The sequence below is a fragment of the Amphiura filiformis genome, chromosome 4 (genome assembly GCF_039555335.1).
Source record: "Amphiura filiformis chromosome 4, Afil_fr2py, whole genome shotgun sequence".
Classification (NCBI taxonomy): Eukaryota; Metazoa; Echinodermata; class Ophiuroidea; order Amphilepidida; family Amphiuridae; genus Amphiura; species Amphiura filiformis.
This window is the reverse complement of record NC_092631.1, coordinates 70,515,843-70,540,676: the sequence shown is the minus strand read 5'-3', so window position 1 is coordinate 70,540,676 and position 24,834 is coordinate 70,515,843. Positions and strand designations below refer to the sequence as shown.

The 24,834-nt window shown below is 36.3% G+C and overlaps 2 protein-coding genes across 2 annotated transcripts in view; both read left to right on the top strand.

Annotated features, from left to right (window-relative positions):
- LOC140151332 (splicing factor U2AF 50 kDa subunit-like) overlaps positions 1-24,834 on the top strand; it is a 47,427-nt gene that overhangs the window by 4,759 nt on the left and 17,834 nt on the right. The window contains exons 2-10 of the mRNA XM_072173642.1: positions 13,148-13,310; positions 13,940-14,091; positions 16,584-16,598; positions 17,372-17,386; positions 17,926-17,940; positions 19,105-19,119; positions 20,965-21,122; positions 21,715-21,831; positions 23,393-23,531. Of these exons, the coding sequence (XP_072029743.1) occupies positions 13,148-13,310; positions 13,940-14,091; positions 16,584-16,598; positions 17,372-17,386; positions 17,926-17,940; positions 19,105-19,119; positions 20,965-21,122; positions 21,715-21,831; positions 23,393-23,531 (789 nt within the window). The remainder of the gene's footprint in view (positions 1-13,147; positions 13,311-13,939; positions 14,092-16,583; positions 16,599-17,371; positions 17,387-17,925; positions 17,941-19,104; positions 19,120-20,964; positions 21,123-21,714; positions 21,832-23,392; positions 23,532-24,834) is intronic.
- Positions 253-6,195, top strand: LOC140151330 (V(D)J recombination-activating protein 1-like). The gene has a single exon (XM_072173638.1). The coding sequence runs from the start codon at positions 348-350 to the stop codon at positions 3,267-3,269; it is 2,922 nt and encodes a 973-aa protein (XP_072029739.1). The 5' UTR covers positions 253-347; the 3' UTR covers positions 3,270-6,195.

Genomic DNA, 24,834 nt, shown 5'->3' with positions numbered 1-24,834 from the left:
ATGCATTCTTCAGACTTGCAAGTGAACTGCAGTGTGCTATCTTCCCTTAATATGATAATTCCATGCATGTTCTTGTGAATTTGTGATGGATTTATATAATGAAGTATGAATAATAAATTTTGGATTTATAAAGCGTATTTTTCCAGAACATAAAAGTGATTCTTTCTACCACACAACTACCTGCATGGTAAACTTTGAATGTTTTAACTTAAGTATTTGAACTTTATTATTTGTACACATTATCGTGCCCATCTCCTTTGTACTGGTTTGTTGCTGATAATCATTCAATCAATCAGTCTTTATTTCATTCAAAATAAATAGCGGGATATCCAGTCAACCAACCAGCCATGGCATCAGAGTTGGAAAAGCACAAGAAACAATTAATGCAACACTGCAGAATATGTGCCAACAAAACATCCAGCTTACATCTACGCCCGTTTCCAGACACAACACAGATATCTACTATATTAAAGGTAGTATACAAGATTGATTTAGCCAAAGATGACCCAGCTGTTCACCCAACACTAGTCTGCAATAGCTGCAACGGCAAGTTTCACAGATTTATTGTTGGTTCAGAAGAGGAGGAAGATTCTGAGGGGATACTTCCCAAATTGGTTGAGATCCCATCACACCACTCAAATTGTGAAGTATGCGCTGTGAAACGAGGAAAGCCAAAGAAACGAAAGTTGTCTCCGCTGAGAGTGAACACCGCTTTTCTTAAGCCGAAGCAGCCCAGGGTTCCTGATGCTGTCAAGCAGTTGGAGTTTGACCACAGAGAGCAACCACGACATCCTAACTTCAATGTTAACAGTCTTCCAGTCAAGCAGTTCACAGAGGCTATGCAACAAGTTGCAACAATATTTGTATGTGTCGTGTGTGGGAATGTGCCTGTAAGGCCAGTACAACCATCATCAGCATCAAACTGCAGACACATCTTTTGTAAGGAGTGCTGTGAGGACTGGTTGGCAATGCAGTATTTATTATGTCCATGTTGTCAGGAGACCATTGAATCGCCTAAGCAGGTTGAAGGGATTACGGGGGACATCCATAAGAATATGGTTGTCAGATGTAAGTATGAAGGTGCTGGGTGTACTGAGCATGTTAAGCTTTTCAGCATTGATGCCCATATTTCTACTTGTGAATACAGCAATAAACCAGTACAAAAAATATGGGCACGCACGCCATACAAATTTTTGAGGGAAGTAACAGATGAAGATCATTTGAAAAAACGCATCGAGGATGTTCTTCCAAATATTGAAGAATTTTGCCTTTTGCAAGGCGAGGAGGAGTGTGATGTGTTTTTCTGTCTACTTTTCCTACACCTTAAGAAGATTGGTGATGCTAGATGGTCCACAATCAGAAAGCTATGGGATGAAGAAAAACAAGGAACCCTGACAGTAGATGAGTGCCTTGCTTTGAGGGTTGGAAGTTTGCAAAGCAAAGGTAAGTATAGGGAACAGTACGACTTTTTCGACAAATGTGGTGTCAATGTGCTTCAACATCCAAACAAGCTGACTAGCCATGAAACAACCTACATGCCAGGCACAGCACGCTACAAGCTGGAGTCAGTGGATGGCACCGATGACTTGCACCACACCCCTGTGAAGACATTTGTGCAGCACATTCCAATTGGAGATGAGAGCATTGAAACGATTCAGCCTATCGACATCATGGACAGTTACCGTTCCACAGATGACCGGGCCAAACCCAACTGCAAAGGCGTCCGATGGGCTTACGCCGATGCTCTTGCTAAAACGTTAGAGGAACTCAACGAGGAGATTGAAAGTGGGTTAAGGAAAGCCAAGATAGATCCAACCGACAAAGACGTCATCTTCAGAGTTACAGTGAAAGACGGTGCGGATGGAATGGGATCTGTTTCACAATACAAAGAAAAGTCTGAGAGCCTGCTGCCAGACAATGCTTTCCGATACAGCTTCGCCATCGTCAAAATTGTTGCGGAAAGTAGGGACAAGACAGCAACTGTTTACAGGTCACGCAACCCAAATAGTGTGAAAGTAAATAGACCACTTCTTGAGTCTATCGCTGATGAAAACAGTGTGGCAACCATTTCGCTCATTATGTCTCCAATAGAGTGCGAACGGCAGCGATTGGCCAATTCGTTCATGAAGGTGTGTATTGGAAATGGACAATATCGTCGGTTCCAATTTCAGTTCTACTTCTCCATGATCGATGAAAAACTGGACCGTGCAGAAAGTGGACTGATGGGAAGTGGCTCAAACTATATGTGCACACTTTGCACTGTCAGTTCACAAGATGAGGCCAGGACTAAACTGGGTGAATTTGAAATTAACAGGACACACAAGCAAGCAGAAGATGTTGGGAGGTATCTAATTGATAATCCTGATAAGCTGTCTGAGAAGAATTTAAAGGCAATTTCGAAAGGCATTAATGCTGTTCCTCTCATCAAAGCAGATGCACGGGAGAAGGGCATTGATGCTACGCATGCAGATATTAACTTGGGCAGCTTCTTCTACAAGCTTTTGGTCAGAGAGATTGCTGGTCTCCGAACCTGGGACGCTTCCGAAGCTGTGAAACCAACGCTTCTAGACGCTTCAGCACGGTTTGATCGGCACATGAGACGTTATTTAGGTCTCTATCCATCAATGATGATGCCTGGAAATTACGCCAGAATGATGTTTAAAGAAGAAAATGTTGACATTGTCCTGGATTTAATTCCAAATGAGTATAGGCGGCGTCAACTGCGTGAAGTGCTCAAGAAGTTCCGAGTGGTGCGGAAGTTGTATAGGGCATTGACCCCAATGAAGGATTACCCTGAAGAAGTTAGGTCCTTGAAAGATGAAGCAGTAGCTATGGGTCGCATATTGAGGGATGAGTTTGGCTATGCCAACTGGCCCAATTATCTTCACAAGGTCATTGAGCATAGTCAGGAGCTCATTGAGGATCCTAATGGGCCCCAAACAATAGGAGGAATGAGCGGGGAAGGAAATGAGGCTGGTAACAAGATCTTTAGGACAATCCGAGAGTATGTGGCCTATAGAGGCAGTACTGATAAGTCACTGATGGACATCTTGAAGGTGCATTGGCTATACAGCAGCCCAACTTTGGGACGAATTGGCTCCATTCAGAGAAGTCGGAATAACTGTAGTGTATGCCATAAACCTGGTCATAAGATGCCAACATGTCCAGAGGCAAAGAAAGTACAACCAAGTAGTTTTGTTATTACTTCTAATATATCTTTGAACAAATTTCAACATTTAAGTCATAATGTACGATCATTTAAAAATTAAAATGCATATGGTCATTTTTTTTCTAACCTGATTTTTCAGAATATTTGTAATGTTTCCACACATGTCCCAAGTCAACTTCACCTAATTAGATTCAGCCAAATTCATTGTTTTTATGACAACAGAGCAAGTTGAAATTTATGACTTCAAATCTCAATAGAACACCACAGTTAATCGGCTTAGATAGTGAGTGAATTTTCTTTCATTTCAATTCTAAGACTTGACACAAGTCTAAGCAATCAAAATCGTGAGTATAGGCTAAGAGTTAGCTCATAATTTCAATATATTATGTTATTTTTGATAATTGTTTATGAAAAAGAATAGAACATGTGTTTTTCAATCATTAGAATGTATAGCTTGAAATTAGTCTTTATACAAGTCTTTGGGCTTGATATCACAACAACGAAAAACACCATATTTTTGGGGTCTCATTTCCAAAAATTGACCAAACATTAAAAATTAACTTTCATTGCCAGTGCAGTTAGAACTAACTAAAGGATTTAGCGATGTTTCATTTGGCAAAATTGGATAATATTTTGTTAATCCTAAAAAAATAAGTGCTGTATTTTCCTGGAATAGGAAGTAGAAAGCGTGAATAAATGCTGTTTTATTATTATTATTATTATTAAAAGAATGATAAAGAAAAAATATTTCATGAAGGCAAATAAGAACTTTGTGGGCGAATATGCTAACTTAGCTTTGTGCCTGATGTTTGTGTCGCAGTTTACCATGCAGGTAGTTGTTAAATAGGAAGAATCACTTCTGTTTTTGTTTAAATGTATTTGGTTATAAATATTTGTTAAGGTTATATGTGAGCATACACTACGAATGATCCGTAAAGTCGGCATTTTGTATTCTGTATTTATTACAGCAATGTGGAAAAAGAGACACATGTAGAACCGAAAAAAGTACCATTTTGTTGAAGGAGCAGAGTTCAACAAACCATAACCCCGCTTCTGGATATCATTTGAAGTCAAATGATATCCCATTTTAAAGCTTATTAATATATATTTTCTAAACACAAAATAAAACAAAATTGACCGGGGCCGACTTTACGGTCACATAGGTAATCTGAATGATAAGTCTGTACATGTCAGAAAATAAGATGCCAAATTAATGCCAAGCTTGATAACATATTTTGTTCATTCACTTCAGGCAGTCAGGACATGTGAAGTGCTCATCATCACCTGGTTCCTCTTCTAATCCACAGCAAATTAAATGGCACCACTTCTTGCACCGCTGTTCCGAGCATTGGACCCAGGCGACCCTGTCTTCGCTGTTTTGATCGTTTAGAAGACAGGTGCTGAGGTCACATTCAATGCATTCAACCATTTTCATGGTGAATACACTGTACTGTTGGGATGTTCCCCCAGCTATCAACAACAAGTCGGGTTCCAACTCCAGAAGTGTTGCACCTGCAGTTACCAAGCTTGGCATTAACTTGGCATCTGATTTGCTGACATCTACCGACTTATCATTCAAATTACCTATATACATTACATTGCTGGAACAAACTTCTGTGGCCATTGTCGCTGTCGCTTCCGTCTGCTTTCGGCCACCATAAACATACAGCAGGTTGTCAACACAAGTACAGGCGACCATTGAAACATAAAAGTGGTTGTTAGGTGCCATGTCAAATTGAATGGTCTGTGCCGAAAATGTATTGTTTGTTAAGTTGTTAACATGGATGATGTCAATCGATGATAATGGACGCCTTGTAACAGTATCCATTGTGAAATGTTTCCCCCCTACAAGTATAACAGATCCTTTTGAGTTCATACATGTTGTGTATGTTGATGCATGATAACATCGGGGCTCAATTCCATTAAGGGGGCCCGTGTCTGTCCATTGATAAGTTTCTAAATCCAACTTATAGATTGAACAATCAAAGCATTCCTCCTTAGGTGGAAGGAATGCAGCTCCTCGCATCCTGACAGGCCCAAGAGTTGCCCCACCAAACATGAGGGCTGTTAAAGTACTCCCAACTCTTACAAATGTATGACCATTCCTTCCTGAAAAACAAGAATATGGAAAACAGTCAATAATGTTGTAATTGTGAGACAAGTTTTTATGAAAATTTATTAACATGTTGTTATATATTTTTGAATTTTCTTTTCTTTTTTAACCATTTCTTTAGTTTAAAAAAAAAGAGAAAATTTAGTTAAATTTAAAAATATATTATAACTTGGTGGAAACCAATTCTGCATTTAAATTTGATTATCACAGTGTGTAAATTTATTCTATTAACCAAACATGTCAGTGCTTTTATTTTAGAATATGTGTAATGCATGGATGGTGATGGAAACAATAAAATGATTAAAATCTTGTAAATCTTATCAATTACACTTGTTGGCTGCAGCATTGTGTCACTAAAACACATCATTTTATTCGGAACATATGATCTTGCTTTGATGATCAATATGTAGTTACCACTATCTGAGCTGATCAGATTTTACCAAATATTTATACATGTTTTACAAAGATGATTGGAAATATTCACAAATATAATATTGATGTTGCTCTTGACTTTGTTGTTAGCCATTTTTATCTTATAATGCGTGATAAATATATTATTGATGTATCTTGTTGCAATGTATTTTGGAATCATTGTTTCCAATAATTAATACTAGTAACATCAATTCTGAATATATCCAACCCTTTATCTGAACAATCTGATGTAAATTATTTATTTATGTAATTAAGTTGGTAATCGTTCTACTTAATATGCTTTTGATTGTAAACTTATTGCATTTCAGATATTGTTATGGGACATCAATTACACTGCAAAACAGTGTTTAGAAAGCTGCGACAGATTGGTGTTTAGAACGAAAACTATTTTAATATAATAAACATGATAAACATCTCAACACATAATCGTATGAAATGTGTTTAGGATCTCAATATTAAAATTTAAACATTTAATTTTCTAAACAGCTACCTGTCCACGATTTCTATTAACACTGTTTCACTGTGTATTTTTGAATAAATCCATCATCAAATATTATGATTTGAAATTTAAAATAAATGTTACAAGACAGTCGTAAGCTAGAACTGTATTTTACCTTGTGGTATAGTTCCCTTCTGATGTGTGCTTTGTCGGTTCTTTTTACTCTCTGCTACTTGGCCTGGTATCCCAAATTTGGTCACATCTAACGATATCTTCCCTCGTTGTCTGGAACATTTGAGCTCAAACAGATTATTTGACTTCTGCAGAAGTCCCCCTCCTTTGCTCCATACAACTTCGCCTCCCCAAACAACCAGTTTATTGTCTTCCCATACCTGAACCATTCCAGGATGATCCAATCCTGGGAACTCAGCACCTTTAGAAACAAACAAATGGTAATTCAGGATGAACTCGTTATAACACATTAATTTTGTAACAGTGAACAAAAGTTACCCATTTCTATTTTCTTTAAGGATTGTGATAAACACAAAGCTACATTGTAACATTGTAAAGAAGAAAACAATTTTATTTTGACAGGGTTATAATAATAATTTGAATGGGATGCCATGGATGTTGCTGCTGATCTTTTTTGCGGGCCGGCCCACAAATTATTTATTTGTTAAAACAAGCTAAGTTACGTTGATTCCGTGCTTTTTTAATAACGTAGGCTTAAACGTTAAATCATTTTTTTTAGCTGGAAGAAATAATCGTTTTTCATACTGACAGAGATAAGCATTATTTATAACTATAACCTATGATAAATGGTTTCTTACCGGTAAGGGAAGTTTGGTATGAAGCTTCATCAGCACGCAAATCAGTTTCATAAACAGAAAATGAAGATACCACTGGTCTGCTACAATCTTGCCAAAGTTTATCCGATGAATGACGGATGGCCCCTCCAAGAGTCAGTATAGAATGCTTCTGTATGGGAGCTTCTTCTTCATCATCTTCAGAATCGGGATCTGGTTCTGCAGCTGCAGCGCGGCCGCGGGTACTGCGGCGCGCACGAGTAGGCCTACGGCGTGGCCTGTTTGTTTCTGGTTCCTGGAATAGGTCATCTGGTATTTTGCAACTGCAATGTCCAGGTGGTGGGTAAATATTTCCTTCTTTGACACTAGCTGCAAACGTCTTTCTCGAAGCTTTCTTCTTTTTCATTGCACCAGAAGACAAGATGTAGAAATCCCAACTGGGAATAGTGGGATCAGGATCCCCTGACATGATGGGAGCTAGGGGGGGGGACTCAGTATGGACGTTATACCCACGTGTGTAAGCCAAACTATGAAGTTTAGGCCAAATTAGAAAGACTGTATTGAATGAGATGCTATTGCGAAGTGACAAAGCAAGAACTGAACTGGTATAGGCCTACATTTAATTAACGTGGTGGTTAATGGGGTCATAATAAAATGTGCATTTACTGCCATTTTTATAGGCCTACATTTTTTTTTGCGCGAACAATTTGTACTTTTAAACTTCTAAATTAATTTTTCATTCAAGGTTGATTAATTGGTCGCAAGGTTCCTAAAACACAACATAAAAAGTTACACAAAGATTTGATGAAATTCTGCATTTGTCGAAAGTAAAGAAACAGTGAAATTAAATGATGGTTAAATTGTTTCCCACCCACCAACATTAAAAGTTTACTTGGGATGTTGCATCTTAGCATATTTTCAGGCGGTAAAAGTCTTTTCCGGTCGCCGGCCGTCCCATTCATCATCATTGCAATTTTCATCCCATTGTTAATTTTCGTTTACTGAAAGGTTTAAATTTAATACTTATTCAGGACGATCGTGGAGAAGATTGTTCACAAAAAGGCTTACATAGGAACATGTTTACTATTCATTAATTCATTTCATAAGTTAAGTCAAGAAATAAGCAATGTTCATCGCCACAAAACATTCAGAAAATGAAAAAATAAATCTAAACCATAATTAAATTACTGGCCATGTACATTTTCAGTTCCATCGCAGCGTGCACAGTTCAGTGACCGGTATTCATGCATTAACTTTATGATTTGACCCTGAGACTTGTTGATGCTTATAGAAAGCAAGTGACTCAATCTATTTCTGAATACTTACCAAACTACGCCTTCAGAACGGAGAATATCGGGTCGTGTCTTGGGAAAGGAGGTCATGATATTGTACACTCAGAGAAATGGTGAAATGAAACTAGATTATTAATTATTAAGATGTCATATTTTTTAGAAGATTTTAATAGGGCCAAGCCTACATATACGATTGTGTACAAACACATTAATTTATTGATGAGATCATGGACGTATATTTCATTTTATAAACAGAATAATAGAAACGACACACTATTGTAACACGATAAATTTAATGTTTTAATATTCACAACATGATCTTAATTTGTCAACTCGACTTATTTGAAACTATTTTTAAAATCTTAACACTACTGTGCAATTAGCATTTTGAAAATGGTTTAATTCTTAATAATACAACACCTATAATCCAAGAAATTAAAACAGTGTTTTATGCATGAAATATTTTATCGCGAATATTATCCGGCATCAAAGCAGTTCTAAAAGTAAAAGGCAAATCAACGTCGAGTGAACGAAATTGCTGTGTGCATGCAGCACACACTGTATACTAGCCCTGCCTGTGTGCACACAGTGCATAGCTAGCGCTACTCATGTTTCGATGCACAAGGTCATAAGGTGGTTGTGTTTTACCAGAGGGCTAAAAATAGAACGGCAGTTCTGATAAGCTGTGCAGGGAGAGCGCATGCGTGGGGTGGAAAAGTTCGATGACATCGACCTTGGTAAGCAAGAGTATGGTTAGTGCGCATGCGGGAGATTTCTCTATGCAAAGCATAGGGCAGGTTTGTATGTGGACAACCACTATATTTTACCTCCAAAAGTATGACACATTTTGGGGACAACCAAAATGTTCTGAGGACAAGCAGAATTTATGCTTTAGTTATCCTCGGGATAACCTCCACATTTTCCTTATTTCGGACACTGTTTCTCAGGCATTGAGTTTTGCAATGTGACAGGTGTGCTGTAAATCGCACGCCTGGATAACCCGAGGTGTGCTTTTAGGTGTGCTGCAAAAAACGCACACCTAAATAAACCAAGGTGTGCTTTTTTCAAAACTGGTGTATGACTATGATTTCATTTTCAGCTAAAACTTAGCAATTGTGACAACATACATGTACTTTTTTTAAATGGCCATGGTAAAAGCTCTGGGGTAATGAATGGTGTATACTGCATAGATGTCCCTGGACTTTTGACTTATTGCTAGTGTCATTTGTAATTTTTTTTTTTTAATTAGTTTTTTTTTTTGGATTTAGAATGTCCCTAGAATGTCCCTGGAACTTTAGAATGTCCCTGGAATTTTTTTTTAATTTAAAAAAAAATTACAAAAAGATTTTAAAAAATTATAAATTCTTGTTTAAAATAGGCAAATTTGTAAATTATGTTCACATAATAATCTATGAATGATTTTAAAATGCATTTGTTTTGTATGCTTCTTTACTTCATAAATAGGTTGTAATGTGAACATCAATTATAAATTTGCCTATTTTGAACATGAATTTATAATTATAATTTATAAAGTTTAAAAAAAAAAATTAAAAATATTTCCAGGGACATTTTTAAGTTCCAGGGACATTCTAAATAAAAAATTAAAAAAATTAATTTTTTTTTTTTTTTTTTTTTTTTTTTTTTTTTTTAGGTGTGCGAAAAATCGCACCCTCGGTGTATTTTCAGGCGTGCAGCGCGTGCAGAATCGCACTTTCACGCCTTAAAACTCAATCCCTGTTTCTCGTGTCAACAATATTCATACTTTTTAGTTTGTGTGGAGCGCCAATGTTCATTGACTGAAAAAAAAAATTAGCTGAAAAATTAACTGATTTGGCCGTATGTGTTTTAAATACAAAATTACGTAGTCAGATATACTGAAATCTAAATTTTAGCCGCTAAGTTACAAATTTATGTGTAAGTTTCACAACGACTGGCGAGTCTGGTGTTGTACTATTCTGTCCACCCAAAAAGCTCCAAATAATAATTAATGCCACAATGAGTGATAAATACATTGCTGATTGGCAAAAGGCCACTCGTGCTATGCATGCTGGGATAGAAAAGAGCACAAAATCATCAACTTAGTCACCGGCGATAGCGGTTTTTTAAAAAAGATCTGAATACCGTATACCTCAAGATAAACTATATGCAACTTATCGTTCAAAGTCACCTCGTGCACTTAAGGTTAGCCGAGAGTTTTTCATGCGCTTGATTTCAGAGGGGCGTAAGTTCATAACAGAAACAGCCATGCAGACAATGAACAAGCGTACTGGGACGTAGGCCTACTTACAATAGCATATCGATCCACGGTCAAGACATGAAACTTGGCTTAGCTTCGTGCCCGAGCTCGTGAGTCGGGGTGTCATGAGGGACGGCATGCCAGGTCGGATGCCGGGGGGCACAAGCCGTTTTCGCAATTTTCATAAGGATTTTATAAATTTTAAAATTGATTGGGGGCACTTCGTCAAGCTACGCCCTGGAAAATGTGTTGATTTTGAATTTATAGCCTTGATATCTTTGATGAAATAAATCAATGCTGCTATTCCCCTGATTACAATGTAATAATAGGGTACAACAATAACATCAACAACAATATCAAAAAACAATTATTTGCAAATCGAATTTGGGAAGAGGTCGCATGTCATGAATTGGTCATCTTTTGTGTAACATGGTGTAAAATGAGAAAAATATCACCAATTTTGATTCAATTCAACACAACTTTTAATGAATACATTTTAGACCATTATAAGTATATATTTCTGGAAAGCTTATATTACAAGGATGCCAAATCAACAAAGCATAACATCATAATACAGGGTGGGTGAGAAATATACAGGGTGGAACAACAAGAAAATTAGCATCTTTCTTGTCATGGTGAACCCCATATTTTTCCTTTTCTGAAAGCTATGTAGTTCAAAATAAATATTGATTCAGGAAGACATTGTATGGGTCCTTCAAACAAATTAGGAAGAAAGAGTTTAGTATCCCTTGTGTTAAACATACAGGGTGGTCAAAAATTGTAAAATAATTTCACAATTTTTATGACATTTTTCAATCAAAACTTTTTCCTCCATTTCTGGCACATAGCATAATTGAATTCCTCATCAAATTTCCTTAAAAATATGTGTTCTTTTGATTAAGCAGGGTGATTCGGGCAAGAGATAGTCCATTTAGAAATGTCGGAGCATAGTATGCACACTTTGTACAGTAACATATAGGGGAAACTGTCTTAATTAGTATTTAATTAGGCAATTAATTGGTTACATCTTTTGTTACAGTTGATGTACTATGAGATAGATCTACAATCCAGGATGATATATGTGCAATTTGAGGTCCATGCTAGTTGTACTTTTCAAGATACAAAGGTTTGAAGTTTGTCATATTTTCACAATTTTGTGTATAACCCTATGGGGCTCTCCCGAACCGGCTGCTCCATTGACACATCTTACATATTGAGGTATAAATCTCAAAGTACTTGTCCAATTGACTTGGGGTTTTTTGTATTTGAAAAAGAACATAATTATCTACAAAATGACACCAAACTTTCTACAATAGGTATTATACTTTTAGAATAAACCTAACTTGAAGTGTGAAGAAAGTGTTTTCATGTTACGGCTGCTCCATTTTTGGGTGACCTATTTGTGACATGCGACCAAGAATATTCAACAAGACTTAGCAGGCCTACAAATTTCTGAATTATATAAAGTGAAAAACACTCAAATCACGATTCACTGCAGTCAGCGAATCAATCAAATAAAACTAAAAAGAAAGGAGCAAGAAAGAATAAAGAAATAGTGAAAAAAGAAAGAAAGAGAGAGAGAGAGAAAGAAAAAGAAAGGAAGAAAGAAAGAAGGAAATGAAAAAAAAATGAAAAAAGAAAAGGAGAAAGAAAAGAGGAAAGAAAGGAAGTAAAAATGAGAAAAGAGAAAAAAAAAGGAAATTCAGCCACACGGGGACTCGAACCCACAAAAATGGTTCCTAACAGATTCCCAGTCCAACGCTCTATCCACTCGGCCATACATCAGCTTACGCAATTGCTTGTTCTCGAAGCGGATATATAACTTTAATTTGATGCAATGACTTGATTACAATCGCGTCCGCACAATGGCTCTTAGAATAAATATGCATGTCGGCGCTGAAATTTTGAACGAACTGATGGAGGAAAAACCTTGTTTTTTGCAATACTAGCTTCAATTTGGAGTGAAAATCAAATGGGATAGCAATTGGCAGAATGTTGAGAAATAATGTAGGTATTCAGATGTCTAAATTAACATCCCGTAATCAAGATATCGATAATTTCACTCTCAGGCAAGATTCTCGTAAATGTTCCCCAAAAGTAAACGGGCTTTTAAAATTTAATCAGTACTGTATTTGGTTCTTCCCCATGGCAACATTATTTCTTTAATCGATTTGTAGTACAATACAAAAAAGAAGAAAACAATCACTCGGCGTGGTTTTCAAATGTGCGCCCTGTACAGGGCGCACATTTGAAAAAAAACGGCACGGAGCGCGTTTTGATCTTGTGAACATGGTGCGTAAAACGGCTTTAAACGAAGGATTTTCAAATTTATTCTAAAAATTTGTATAAACACACAAGAAAAATGTTAAGCTACATCCAATGCACCAACATTTCACTTGCTGCGATATTTGATTACCCGTTACTGAGAAAACTCTGTTTTAGAGAACAACTTTATACGTCTTTTATACGTTTTTTATACGTTTCTTTGTATAACCTTAATACCTCATCATCCCATGCATACAATCCTATCCTGTTTAAACGCTTATTATTTTAATCTTTCTTTTACAAGTGTAAAATACCTCGTCATGACTTAACCCTGTGATACAAAAACTGTTGTACTTACTCTCTTTAAATTATTTGAAATATTTAACCCCTTGCAGATAGGGATAGGAGGCGGAGGAGTAGGAGTCGTAGCAGAAGTCGGGACAGAAGAAGTCGTAGCAGAAGTCGAAGTAGAGACAGAGACAGAGATTCAAGAAGGCGGCGCAGTAAAAGCAGAAGCAGAAGTCGGGACAGAGATAGTCGGGATAGGAGGAGAAGAAGGTAATTAACTTAGCATAAAGAATGATTGCCACTTGAATTATTGGGTCAGGCTTTCAGGTATTTTTTTTAACCATGACACTCGTAGGCTAGGGAATAAAGTACATTAGTACCAGTATTTGAACTTTCAAGTCAAGTCTATTCTTCTTACCAGAATTACCATTAACTTGCTTCTTAAGGGGGTACTACACCCCTGTCCAATTTTGCGCCTATTTTTGCAATTTTCTCAAAATTATAGCACATTGGTGACAAGTAAGATATGTATATTATAGGGCAAGGACTACAACTACTGTTTTGAAAATACAGCAACACAAAGCAAGTAGTTATTGATTTATTGATCAAATATTGGTTTTCCCTCATTTTTGACTGTAACTCCACAACTGTTGGCTGTGCTGAAATAAAATTTCCAGTGCAGTAGTTGTAGTCCTTGCCCCTATAATATACATATCTTACTTGTCCCCAATGCGCCATAATTTTTGAGAAAAATGCAAAAATAGGCACACAATTGGGCAGGGGTGTAGTACCCCCTTAATCATATGTTTTGTATGTGGCAATTATTAAGTAATAAGTTACTAGCTGTGATAATTTAATATTTTTGAATTGAAAATGTATGCATATTTTCACTTCCACAGCCGTTCTCCTCGGGATCGTAACGAGCGTGGTCCTCCTGCACGTGGTGCAGGTGCAAGACGACGTAAGCCCTACAAATACTGGGATGTTCCCCCACCAGGCTTCGCACACATCACCCCCATGCAGTATAAAGCCATGCAGGGTGATCCAGAAGGTGAGTTAGTATATGGTCATTTTCACGGTAAAGGGTGTAACTTTTGATTTTTAGGGTCAAAATTTCAAACCACTTAAATATGTTTCTGTTTACTGTAATCATGCATAGAAGCAACTTAAATTCCAGTAAAATGGTGTTTCAAGGCTTAAACCTTTTGATTTCTGATAAAAAATTTGACATTTCCATAACATTTTGGTTAAAATCTAAGAAAAAATGTATTTTACATAAGCTCAGAAAATTATGACATGAAAGCTGGAATACATGTGAAATCCCATTCCAAAGTAAGTCAACAGATATAAGTTAAATTTTATACCATGTTTTGCTATGTTTGTAATTGCAATTTTGAAAATTTTTAACATCAAGGGTCATTTGCAATGGAAATTTCCCAACCTTAAACATATTTTTTAAGTTTTAATTGGGTTCCTAAAATAATTTAAATGTCTAACTTCATGTACAAATACTACTTGATGAAAGGAACCTCCCAGCCAAGTTTCACAGAAATTGGAGTTATTTTTAGAATTGGCAATTCAAGCGATTTGTGTTTCGGAGGCTTCAGTTAACAACACAGGTGATCATAAAAGTAAAATATTTGGCTAACTACTACAAGTTGACATGAAAAAATAGGTAAAAAATATCACAATTACCAATTTTCATGCTTTGCTTCTAAGTATTGAATTTCAGTTGTGACAAAAATTAAATTATCACAGCAAGTCATTTTTTTTTGTTTCGAGGCTTCATGTTTACAATGGTTAAACATGGCAGAAGTAGTTTTTTTGAAAACAACACTGTTGGGATCATCTAAGCTGTTATTTTCTTGTGTGTATTGAATCAATGATTCTATGCGGCAGATATTGCAGATTTATAACATGATAATTTTTTCACCCATTTGTTAAGTATGGTGTTATTTGCATGTGAAGCCTCCGAAACGGGCTTTCTTGGATATCAGTATATTTTTCAAGCATTAACCATAATATCAATTTTTTTTTAAATTTATGACATTCTGCACATATCATGCAACAATTACAATGCAGATATCAATATGGAACATACCAATTTAGATATGCATAGATGATAATTAAGTTTACTGTTGTTTCGGAGGCTTCATTTGTTTCGGAGGCTTCAATTGTTAACGGAAAGTTTGTATTGGGTCCCATTTTCAAACGGTGATATATATCTCCATGATTTAAAAACAAGTGACTTGAGGATCTACTTTGCTACATTTTGATAAATAGATTGGATGTGCTCTTTTATTTATATTTGCCCAAGCTTGCTGAACAGTTTGTTTCGGAGGCTTCAAAAAAGTTAACGGAAAATCGGCTCTTTGAAGTCAAGATTTTATAAAAATTTTAAAAGCTTGCAAATCAACTAATTTTTGTTACCCATTTCAAGTTAAGATATCAACTGTTATGAATCAAGAAGAAGTGAAGAAATAACCAAGAATTATGAACCAAAGCTATACCCACAAAGTTTGTTAACAATTGTTAACGGAAAATGAAGCCTCCGAAGCGACAAATATCAAGTCCGGTTCTCAAAAATACAGGGCTGTTCACAATTAAATCTAATGTGGCAGTGTTTACTGAACATATGACCGTACTTTCAGGATAAGAAAAATTATCCATGAACTAACTGAAGAAAACACAGGGTTAACAAAAATGTTACTGTTTTTTACAGTTTTTCAAAATGGCAATATTAGGTACATTTAAGCCTGCTAAAACTGAACGCAGTAACTCCCGAAGATGATTATGCTACCCAAGGTAGCTGCTAACTAGATGACTTATGTGGTCAAAAATCATGGAATTCTGTGGCTTTATTAGAAAACTACGGATCAAAATGTTAAAAATCCAAAGTTACACCCTTTACCGTGAAAATGACCATATTCTATGCTGTTTAAAATATATAGATGGATTTAGGTAGGTATAAAGCTACAAAGTCTTGTGACTGATTGACTATAGTTGACATTTTATAGCAACATGGGAAGACTATAATCTGTACAAAGCAAGATTTGATTAAAGTAGATGTTCCTCGCATTGATTACAATATATATTAAATTTTAAACACATGCATGCTGACTCTGCTGCATATATCGTAGTTCGTAATTTTGTGTTGAACCTATTTTAAAGGAGGGAGTATGTTGTGTACTCACAGTAAGCGATGTAGGTAGATAGTATGTTGTGTGCTAATGGTGGGCAGTAGGAAGTATTTTGTTTCCTTTGTGCGCGTGGTAAGTAGGGAGTATTGTGTGTGCTAAAAGTGCAGTGGGCAGGGTAACTAGGTATTTTTGTACTCAAGTGGGCAGAGCAGGTCTAGGAAGTTTTTTTTTGTGTACTAACAGTGGGCAGGTAAGCAGGAGTATTCTTTGGTATCCTAACTAAAAAAGTGTGACATTTATATGCATGTATTATCTGCCCATAACTGATAATGTTTCTTACTTTTTCAAACTCTTCTCCATGTAAAAATGACTAAAAACAACTTTTCCCAATTATATCTTACAGCTGTTTCCCATGAAGGTAAGTGTCTCTATCTTATATATATCAGGGGTAGTGCTAGGTTCAAAAAAGGGGTCAAAAATTTGTAATTTTGTGAAACTATGGATCCAAAACAATAGAATAAAGGGTTCAAATCACCCCAAATAGCATCATCTAAATGGTAATTTTGTGCGCGAAGAGCTAAAAGAATGCATGTATGACCCCTTGGTGCAAGTTAACACTACCCCCTACAGGCAATCATCCCAGGTCACATGTATAGCTTGTATTTTTGTTCAAGCACGCCTGACCACGACACCTGCCTAGATTCGGATTTGGTACCAAGTAGCGGTATTTGCACAGATAATATGGCCTTCCAAGGCATCAAGTTGTTACCTGCTGGATGATTGGAAGGTTTCAAAGTAAAATTAAGTTGTGATATCAATTTATTAGGCAGTGACTTCTGACCTCTGAGTCCACATAGCAAACTGTCCATATTAAAGGCAAAAGACACAACACTTCCCCCGTCCCCCGGATTGACGGTTGACGCCCATGCATGTTTTAAAACAATTTGAAAAGACCGTTTTAAACACTTACTCTGTTATGATTCAGGATGTCAACATTCTAAAAAAAATAATTAAATTAGTGTCAGTATTCTTTCGTACCTGGTATAGTAAAAATTGATTTCCTTGATTTCAAATAAGGCTTGGGTGGTAGAGAACAAGCGATAGCAAACAATTTTTTTGTTACCTAAGAATATATGTAATGTAATTTTTGATAATAATAATAAATTTTACTTTCCCAATTATATCTTTCAGCTGCATCTCATGAAGGTAAGTGCATAGCCATAGATACAGTAAAACCTGGTCCACACAAGTATTTTCATCATTTTTATCATAATTTCTCGATTACCACACAATTATAAATGAATGATGAGATTTGAGAGCGTTAACTTTATTGTGTCATGATCACTTGTTAGACACACACCTTGATAATTAAGATGTCATCATTCATGATGGTGACCTCGGATTTGGTTCATTGAATAAACATACAACAATGAAAACGTGGGCACGCAGGAAATTTGGTAGACAATTACGACTCGATAATGTTACGAACTGGCCCAATAATGGACATTTAAATCATTATAATTTGTCAATGATGACACAATTGTACTATGACATTGAGCAGACACACAATACCTATATGATTGTAACACAATCGTAATCGACAGGAAAAAAACACTCGTGCGGACTAACTAAATTGAGTTGTGATTCTCAGTATTAGCTAGTGACCTCTGACCCCATTGTTTTTGTTGAGAAGCATTTAGCAAAACTTATGTTATAAACTTTACTTTCCCAATTATATCTTGCAGCTGCAACCCATGAAGGTAAGTATCTCTATCTAAATACAGTAATATTCAGTTGTGAGTGATGCACACCATCAACCAGTGACCTCTGACCCTTGTTGAGAACAAGCCAACTGCTTGGAGCCCAAAAAGGATAATTGCTTTTTTTTATCAGTCACTTGTACACTAAAAGCATTGCAATGTGTACATGGTAAAGCCAAGGTATTGGAGAGGTTAGAAATGTAGTGCCGTTCATATAAAGATCTGATGACAGTAACATTAGAAACTTTTGGCTTTGCACAATACAATGCTCATAGGCCACCAGCATCTTGGACTGATGATGTGAAGCTGGTTTCTAACCAAGGAATGCATGGTGCAACACATTTGACCATAGGCTTGGATCTGGGGGGATAAATCCCCCCAATATTTTGTCAGGGGGGATGGTCCATACAATCATCCCCCAATGTAAACGCCTGAATATGTGTTTCTGACCAAATTAACCTATTTTAGCCCCAAAAGTGCAAATTTTCGTGCACTTCACGCACATTTATTCCACTTTTGCACCATATTTCATCAGTTTAGCTTCAAAATAGCAAAAAATTTCGCGCGCAAAAAGAAATCCACGCCACTGCATTTGACATCAGATCGACCAAGATGGCATACTCTTGTGAAGACTACAGCAGTGCTACAGAGCGCCACCTGACAGAGAGAGAGAGTCCAGTGTACAAGTGACTGATGTAAAAAAAAGCATTAACCTTTTTGTGCTCCTTAAGGCCATTTCATTTAATGAGATAAACTACATTGCAGGTTTCATCCCTGGTCCATCTGCGTTCACTGACTCGACAATAATATCTTTCCATCTCCCTTACAACATATTGTAATTAGGCGTTCTAAATCGGTATATTTGCGCAGAAATCAAAAAACTGTCAAATTAGTCTCAAACATTTACATGTTCTTTTTGCATGAATGCTTGAAAGGGACAACATGTTACTTTATACATATAAGTTTTAAAGAATTTGATTTTCCAAATATATCAGGTCGCCTTCCTTTAATATCAGATTAACATAGGTCATGTATTTCTATTACTTAGTAACTAGGCTATTTTAATTTGCACATAACTAATACATGTATCCAACTTTAATATGCAAGAAGTATGAGTTTACAAGTGCCTAAAACATTTTTACTTTTCCTCTTTGTGCCTTACAGCTGTTACTCAAGCGGGTAAGTTTCTCAATTTATATAAAGTTTGGTTCACTCTGTTAGGAACGTTTGTGTTAAGGGATGGGGTATGAGCGTTTGGACAGTATTTATTGTGGGACATTAGAGCACATCGACATATCGAATTGCATTCTGAATCGAAGAATGTCCTTCTGATATCAAATAATTTTGATTTTTTTGAAATTCACAATGTAATACCGGTACACATTTTATGGCAAATGATTAAAAATTGATATTTTTAAGATTTAACAGTACTCGAAGTAAACTTTATAAATCTGATGATATGTACGTAAAGTGTATGTAGGTGGGATGAAAAGCCGACGATCAATTGAAAATTTTGACCTTTCGTATTGAAGATATGGATTTTTACCACAAAACACCAAAAAAATTTGGTCTTTTTGGGAAAAAAATCCATATCTTAAATATGAAAGGTCAAAATTTTCAATTGATCGTCGGCTTTTTCTCCCAGCTATATACACTTTAAGAATATATCATTAGATTTATAAAATTTACTTTGAGGACTGTTATATATATAAAAAATGTGAAAATATCAATTTTTATAATTTGTCATAAAATTTGTATTATATATACCGTGAATTTCAAATAATGAAAATTATTTGATATCAGAAAGACATTCTTCGTATTCAGAATGCAATTCGATATGTCTGATGTGCTCTCATGTCCCACATAAAATATGGTCGAAACGTTCAAAACGCTCATTCCAGATCCCTTAAGATATTGACCGTTAAATCTTGGTCATTTCTTCTTGTTGCCATTTTAGTTCTGTCTCTATGAAAAAAATAATTCAGGGCGTGGGTTACGCATTAGGATTTTGGGCGATTAATTTGAGTCATTATAGTTTTATTCAACATTGTTTAGTTACCTTTTCAAACTATACAGCTCCACAACAAACTGGCAACCCAGCTGCTACTTTGCTGAAGCTGACTGCTATTAATTGGTGTTTGAAGCAAATCCAACAGGAATAGAATACAGATCAGAGACACATTTGGATAAGAAGAGAGGATAACAATGATTAGGGAATAACTTGATCAAACAGTTTTGACAAGCTTCTATTGCTACCAACCACAATAGCTCCAAGAGAAAAGCTGGGTTGCCAGTCTGATGAAGAGCTTTGCAGTAGCTTGAAACTGGATCATAAAATTGTGGACTTGCTCATGTGTATCCAGATAAATCCAATAAAAATCATGTATTCATACACTCCAATATCAAAGCAGCAAATTAGAAAAGTGGTTAGAAAAGTATGCAGAGTGTATTAATTGTGTTCTATTATGCACTCAGTGTACTACGCACAGTGCTTTCGTACGCATCGTGTAGGATTTATTCATTTTTTGGGCAGGTTGATGAATTTATATTTGGTTCTATTTTCCAAAATTTTTAGTGATAATTTTGTTATAAAAACAATAAAAATCACATGTTTTTTTCTTTCTTGTGTATGATATAGGTTAATAAGTGACTTACTTGTTGCTCGAAAAATTGTACAAAATAGTGCACCTGTACTGAGATGTTGATGCGTCTAATGCATCCACATCTCAGTACATGTGCATTATTTTGTACAATTTCACTCCCAACAAGTGATACGTATTTATTAACCTATAATCAATTGAGAGATGAGAGTTATAACGTTAGGTGTAAGTTTAAGGATATACCTCAATGAAGAAATAGGACATGGGAGACATTTGGAGATGTCAAATGCTTATGGCTGCGACCGTGCACCAGTTACTTCTATCAGCTTGTCTTCCCTTGTTTTATAAATCTGATTTCAGCAACTCTGATGGAAGATTGCATAATATGGAAGATGTGTTCACCTTTCTTTGTCTTTTTATACAGCTGCTGCTCAAGTTCCACAAGTCCCAGCTACGGTACTGGCCAATCAGATAGCCCAGGCTCAAGCCCAAACACAGACCAATATGCCTGTCATTGGCAGTCAGATGACCAGACAGGCAAGAAGACTTTATGTAGGAAATATTCCGTTTGGTGTTACTGAGGTAAGATTACGACATGACCTTGGAGGGATCTTCATATGCTACTGCTAGTTTCATCCATGTTTTGGGTTCACTTTTGTACTGTTGTAAAATAAAATTTAATGTAAATCATACATTATGGCTTTTAAAGTTTTGTTTGAAGCAATAATACCCATATATTGTTCGTAGCGAAGCTTACAACCTGTTTCAGTGAATAATCATTTACCACCAATCATGGTCAATATCAGTCATGGAGGCAATCATTGGTTAAGTTGGTAAATAAAGTGCACTTTGTGCATATCACACCAACATCTGACAAGACAACCACCAACATATGCAGCATGAGAACCGGATTACCCTACTCCATCATATCCTACTCTAAAGCACCAGTTTGTATTGCTATATATGGTTTAATCTCACAGGGTTCCATGATCGATTTCTTCAAATCACAAGATGAACGAGTCGCACCTGTCACAAACACCTGGTGCACTCATTCTGGCCGTTCAAATTAACCATGATAAAAACTTTGCTTTCCTTAAGGTAAGATTGGCATTGATGTGATTCACATGTAATTTAATGTTTCCTACCTAATTTATATCTCCATGCATAATATCAGGAAGCTATGATTGAATTTTTCAATGGCAAGATGCAGCAATCTAGACTGTCGCAAGCTCCAGGTCCGCCAATTCTGGCTGTACAGGTCAACCATGACAAAAACTTTGCATTCTTAGAGGTTAGTGATCGATGCAATCTTGATTTGTACCTACAGGAATCAGGGATTGAGTTTTGAAAATAATGGGCATGCTACAAATCGCAATTCTGGAAATGTTTAGACGGACTGTCGGGTGTGCTATTAAATTGCTCTCGGTAAGAAGTTTAGGAACTGTGGTGTACTATAAATTGCACTCAGACAGGCGATTTAAGGTGTGCGATCGCACTTGTCCACCTTAAAACTCAATCCCTGAGTAATTTACGAATCAAATAAAACTAAGTAAGGTTATATGAAGACAAGGTAGCAAAGCTCAGCAGGGACATTATAAAGGGTATCTAAACTTTGTATGATTCAAATGTAGGAGCTTTGGAAATGTGCCATGTTGGATTCTATTTGGTTTTGCTATCTTGTGGGTAGAAATCGAATTGCGTATACATAGGTTGGACACTACGCACAGAGCGCAGCACATGACAAAACTGTTCGAGCAGTGTTGTGCATTTCTGCGTGAAGAATCAAATGATGAAAGCACCCAAAAAAGGCATGCACCTACAAGATGGCAGACATGTGAAGCCACTGGAATAACCTATGTATTACAGTGTATCAAGAGAATGCAAGGTCAAAATACAATGGTGTAGAAAAGCACAGAATTCGCCAGCGAAGTGTTACATGTAATCCGATTATCACCATGTGTGATGTCAACTACACCACGATCAAAATGGTTACAACACAAAGTCCATGGCATGTACTATCAATTCCAAAAGGTATGTGATCCAGTTACCAGGGAGTTACGTAACCACTTCGCTGGCGAATAGAAAATGATAATTGTGATTGCTCATGTAATCACATACTTAGCTAGAAGTAGCTTAGCTAGAAGTCATTCGGCTGAAACTAGTCAGTCAAGTTTCAGTCATTTAATTGAAACTAGCTGGTCAATATTTGACCATGATAACTGAAACCAGACTGAAAATTAGGAAAGCCGCTGAGCATGTAGTATACAGATTAGTAAATAGAGTAGAGCAAAGTATACTTCTGCAAATATTATTATCATTATTGTCATAAATATGTGACATGTCATGTCAAAAGGAGACACTTTTGGGCAGGTTATCAATTTTTCCCCATGAAATCGGATATTCCTAAGCAAAGATATGGAGTTCGTAAGTTATGGTATTATAAAATTGGAAATTGAGATATCGGCCTTTAAAAATATTATTGACAATGTTGAGAGTAGGAATTACCTTGAAAAATGTCTCAAAAAATACAAGATGCCAGTTATATTCCAGTCTAAAACTCTCAGACAATATTTTAAACATTTATAACATCAAAAATTCATAACAAACCCAAATTGTGAAAAAGTCACCCACGGGCAGAGTTTTGGGTATTTCTCCATTTACGATTTGCCCAAAAGTGTCTCCTTTTGACATGACACGTCACATATAGTTGATAAAGTGATATAGACAGAGGAAAAACATGCGATTTGTAAGAGTGAAGAGAGTCATTGCTGTTCATGGTATCAAAAGTAAGAGCACATCTACTGTTGTTGTTTCATGATATGAACATTTTTTGCTGTTGTTTTCATTTGTAGTTCCGGTCAGTGGATGAGACAACGCAGGCTATGGCATTTGACGGTGTCGTTTTCCAAGGCCAGTCACTGAAAATCAGAAGACCCAAGGACTACCAACCAGTACCAGGAATGGCTGAAACACCATCTGTTCACGTTCCAGGTAAGAATGCTTACTCACAAATTGATGTCTCGCTTTATGAGAATAGTAAACAGTTTTTTCAACTGATTTCAGTCACAGATGACCATTATTTTTGTATGGTGGGTAGTTATTTTGATAATAATTAAAATAGTGCACATATTATACAATTCACGAGAAAAAATAATCAGAGGTGTTTTTTTCATTATTTAATGACCCAAAGTGTAACTTGGTATCATGTGGTGGTGGAGTGGGCTAGTTTTGGAAAGCGTAGTCTTGCACTTGTAACTCTTTCTAACTTGAGAAGATCATAAAGATAATAACATTACTGTCTTTTCAATCTGACTCATTATCCCAGTTGGTAAAGCATCGGTCCGGTGCTCCAAAGGTTCCAAGTTCAAATCCTGGATGATCAGTGAATTTTTTTCACTGGTTGTCATTAATGTATGTGAAGACTTGCGTTAAAAAATCCTTTCTTATATTTGCAAAACCTTGTTCAGTTGTGTAGTTTCATACGTGCTGGTAGCATACAAAAACTTGAAAGATTAAAACTTCCATCTGCACCCTCCAGGTTAACCTCTGCTGTTGTAATGTTGTGATATTATGTAGCTTATAGCACCTGCAAACAAGATTGATAAAATTTTGGCATTATTTGCTATGAAACTAAAGTTAATGCAAAAAATCAACTTCTTTCATGTAGACTATATGGTCTTTTGCCTGGCAGTTTTGATCTCAAATAGAGGCAGTGGCGGCACCAGGAATTTTTAAGGGGGGAAGTGAATTTCAGGGGGGAAAAATCAACAAATTTTGCCCAAAATTGCTGCAAAAAGGGGAAATTTGTGTAATTTTGGTGTTTTTGCCTTGAAAGCGAGGGGAGCAAATGCTTTGTTTTTAGCTGCTGGAGTGTATCTATCGTCTCATATAACATGGGCTACAATGCCGCGACATCGTTATTTTAAGTAAAACAAAGAGGCAAAGCCATGTTCTATGCCAAAAATAATGCTGTCGCGTGTTATATGAGATAATAGATGCATGACAGCAGCTAAAAACAATACCTTTATTCTCATTCTTAAACACTTCAATTTATATATATTAATCACAAGTATACCAAATTTTAATCAAATTAAATCCTACATTTTACAAGGAATTACCTAGGGCTTAGAATTGATCAGTCCCGTTGTTGCTATGCACCTCCGATTGGTTCAAATAGCGTGTATGAGTATCGCACCGACATGTCATGTCACACGGGTAAGAACCAACAAGATTGCAAGAACATTCTCAAGTGTTTAAGGGAACTGGAATGAGCGTTTTGAGCGTTTAGACAGCA

Excerpts from the sequence above, each read along its gene's own strand:
- LOC140151330 (XM_072173638.1), top strand. The coding sequence starts at position 348 with ATGGCATCAGAGTTGGAAAAGCACAAGAAACAATTAATGCAACACTGC.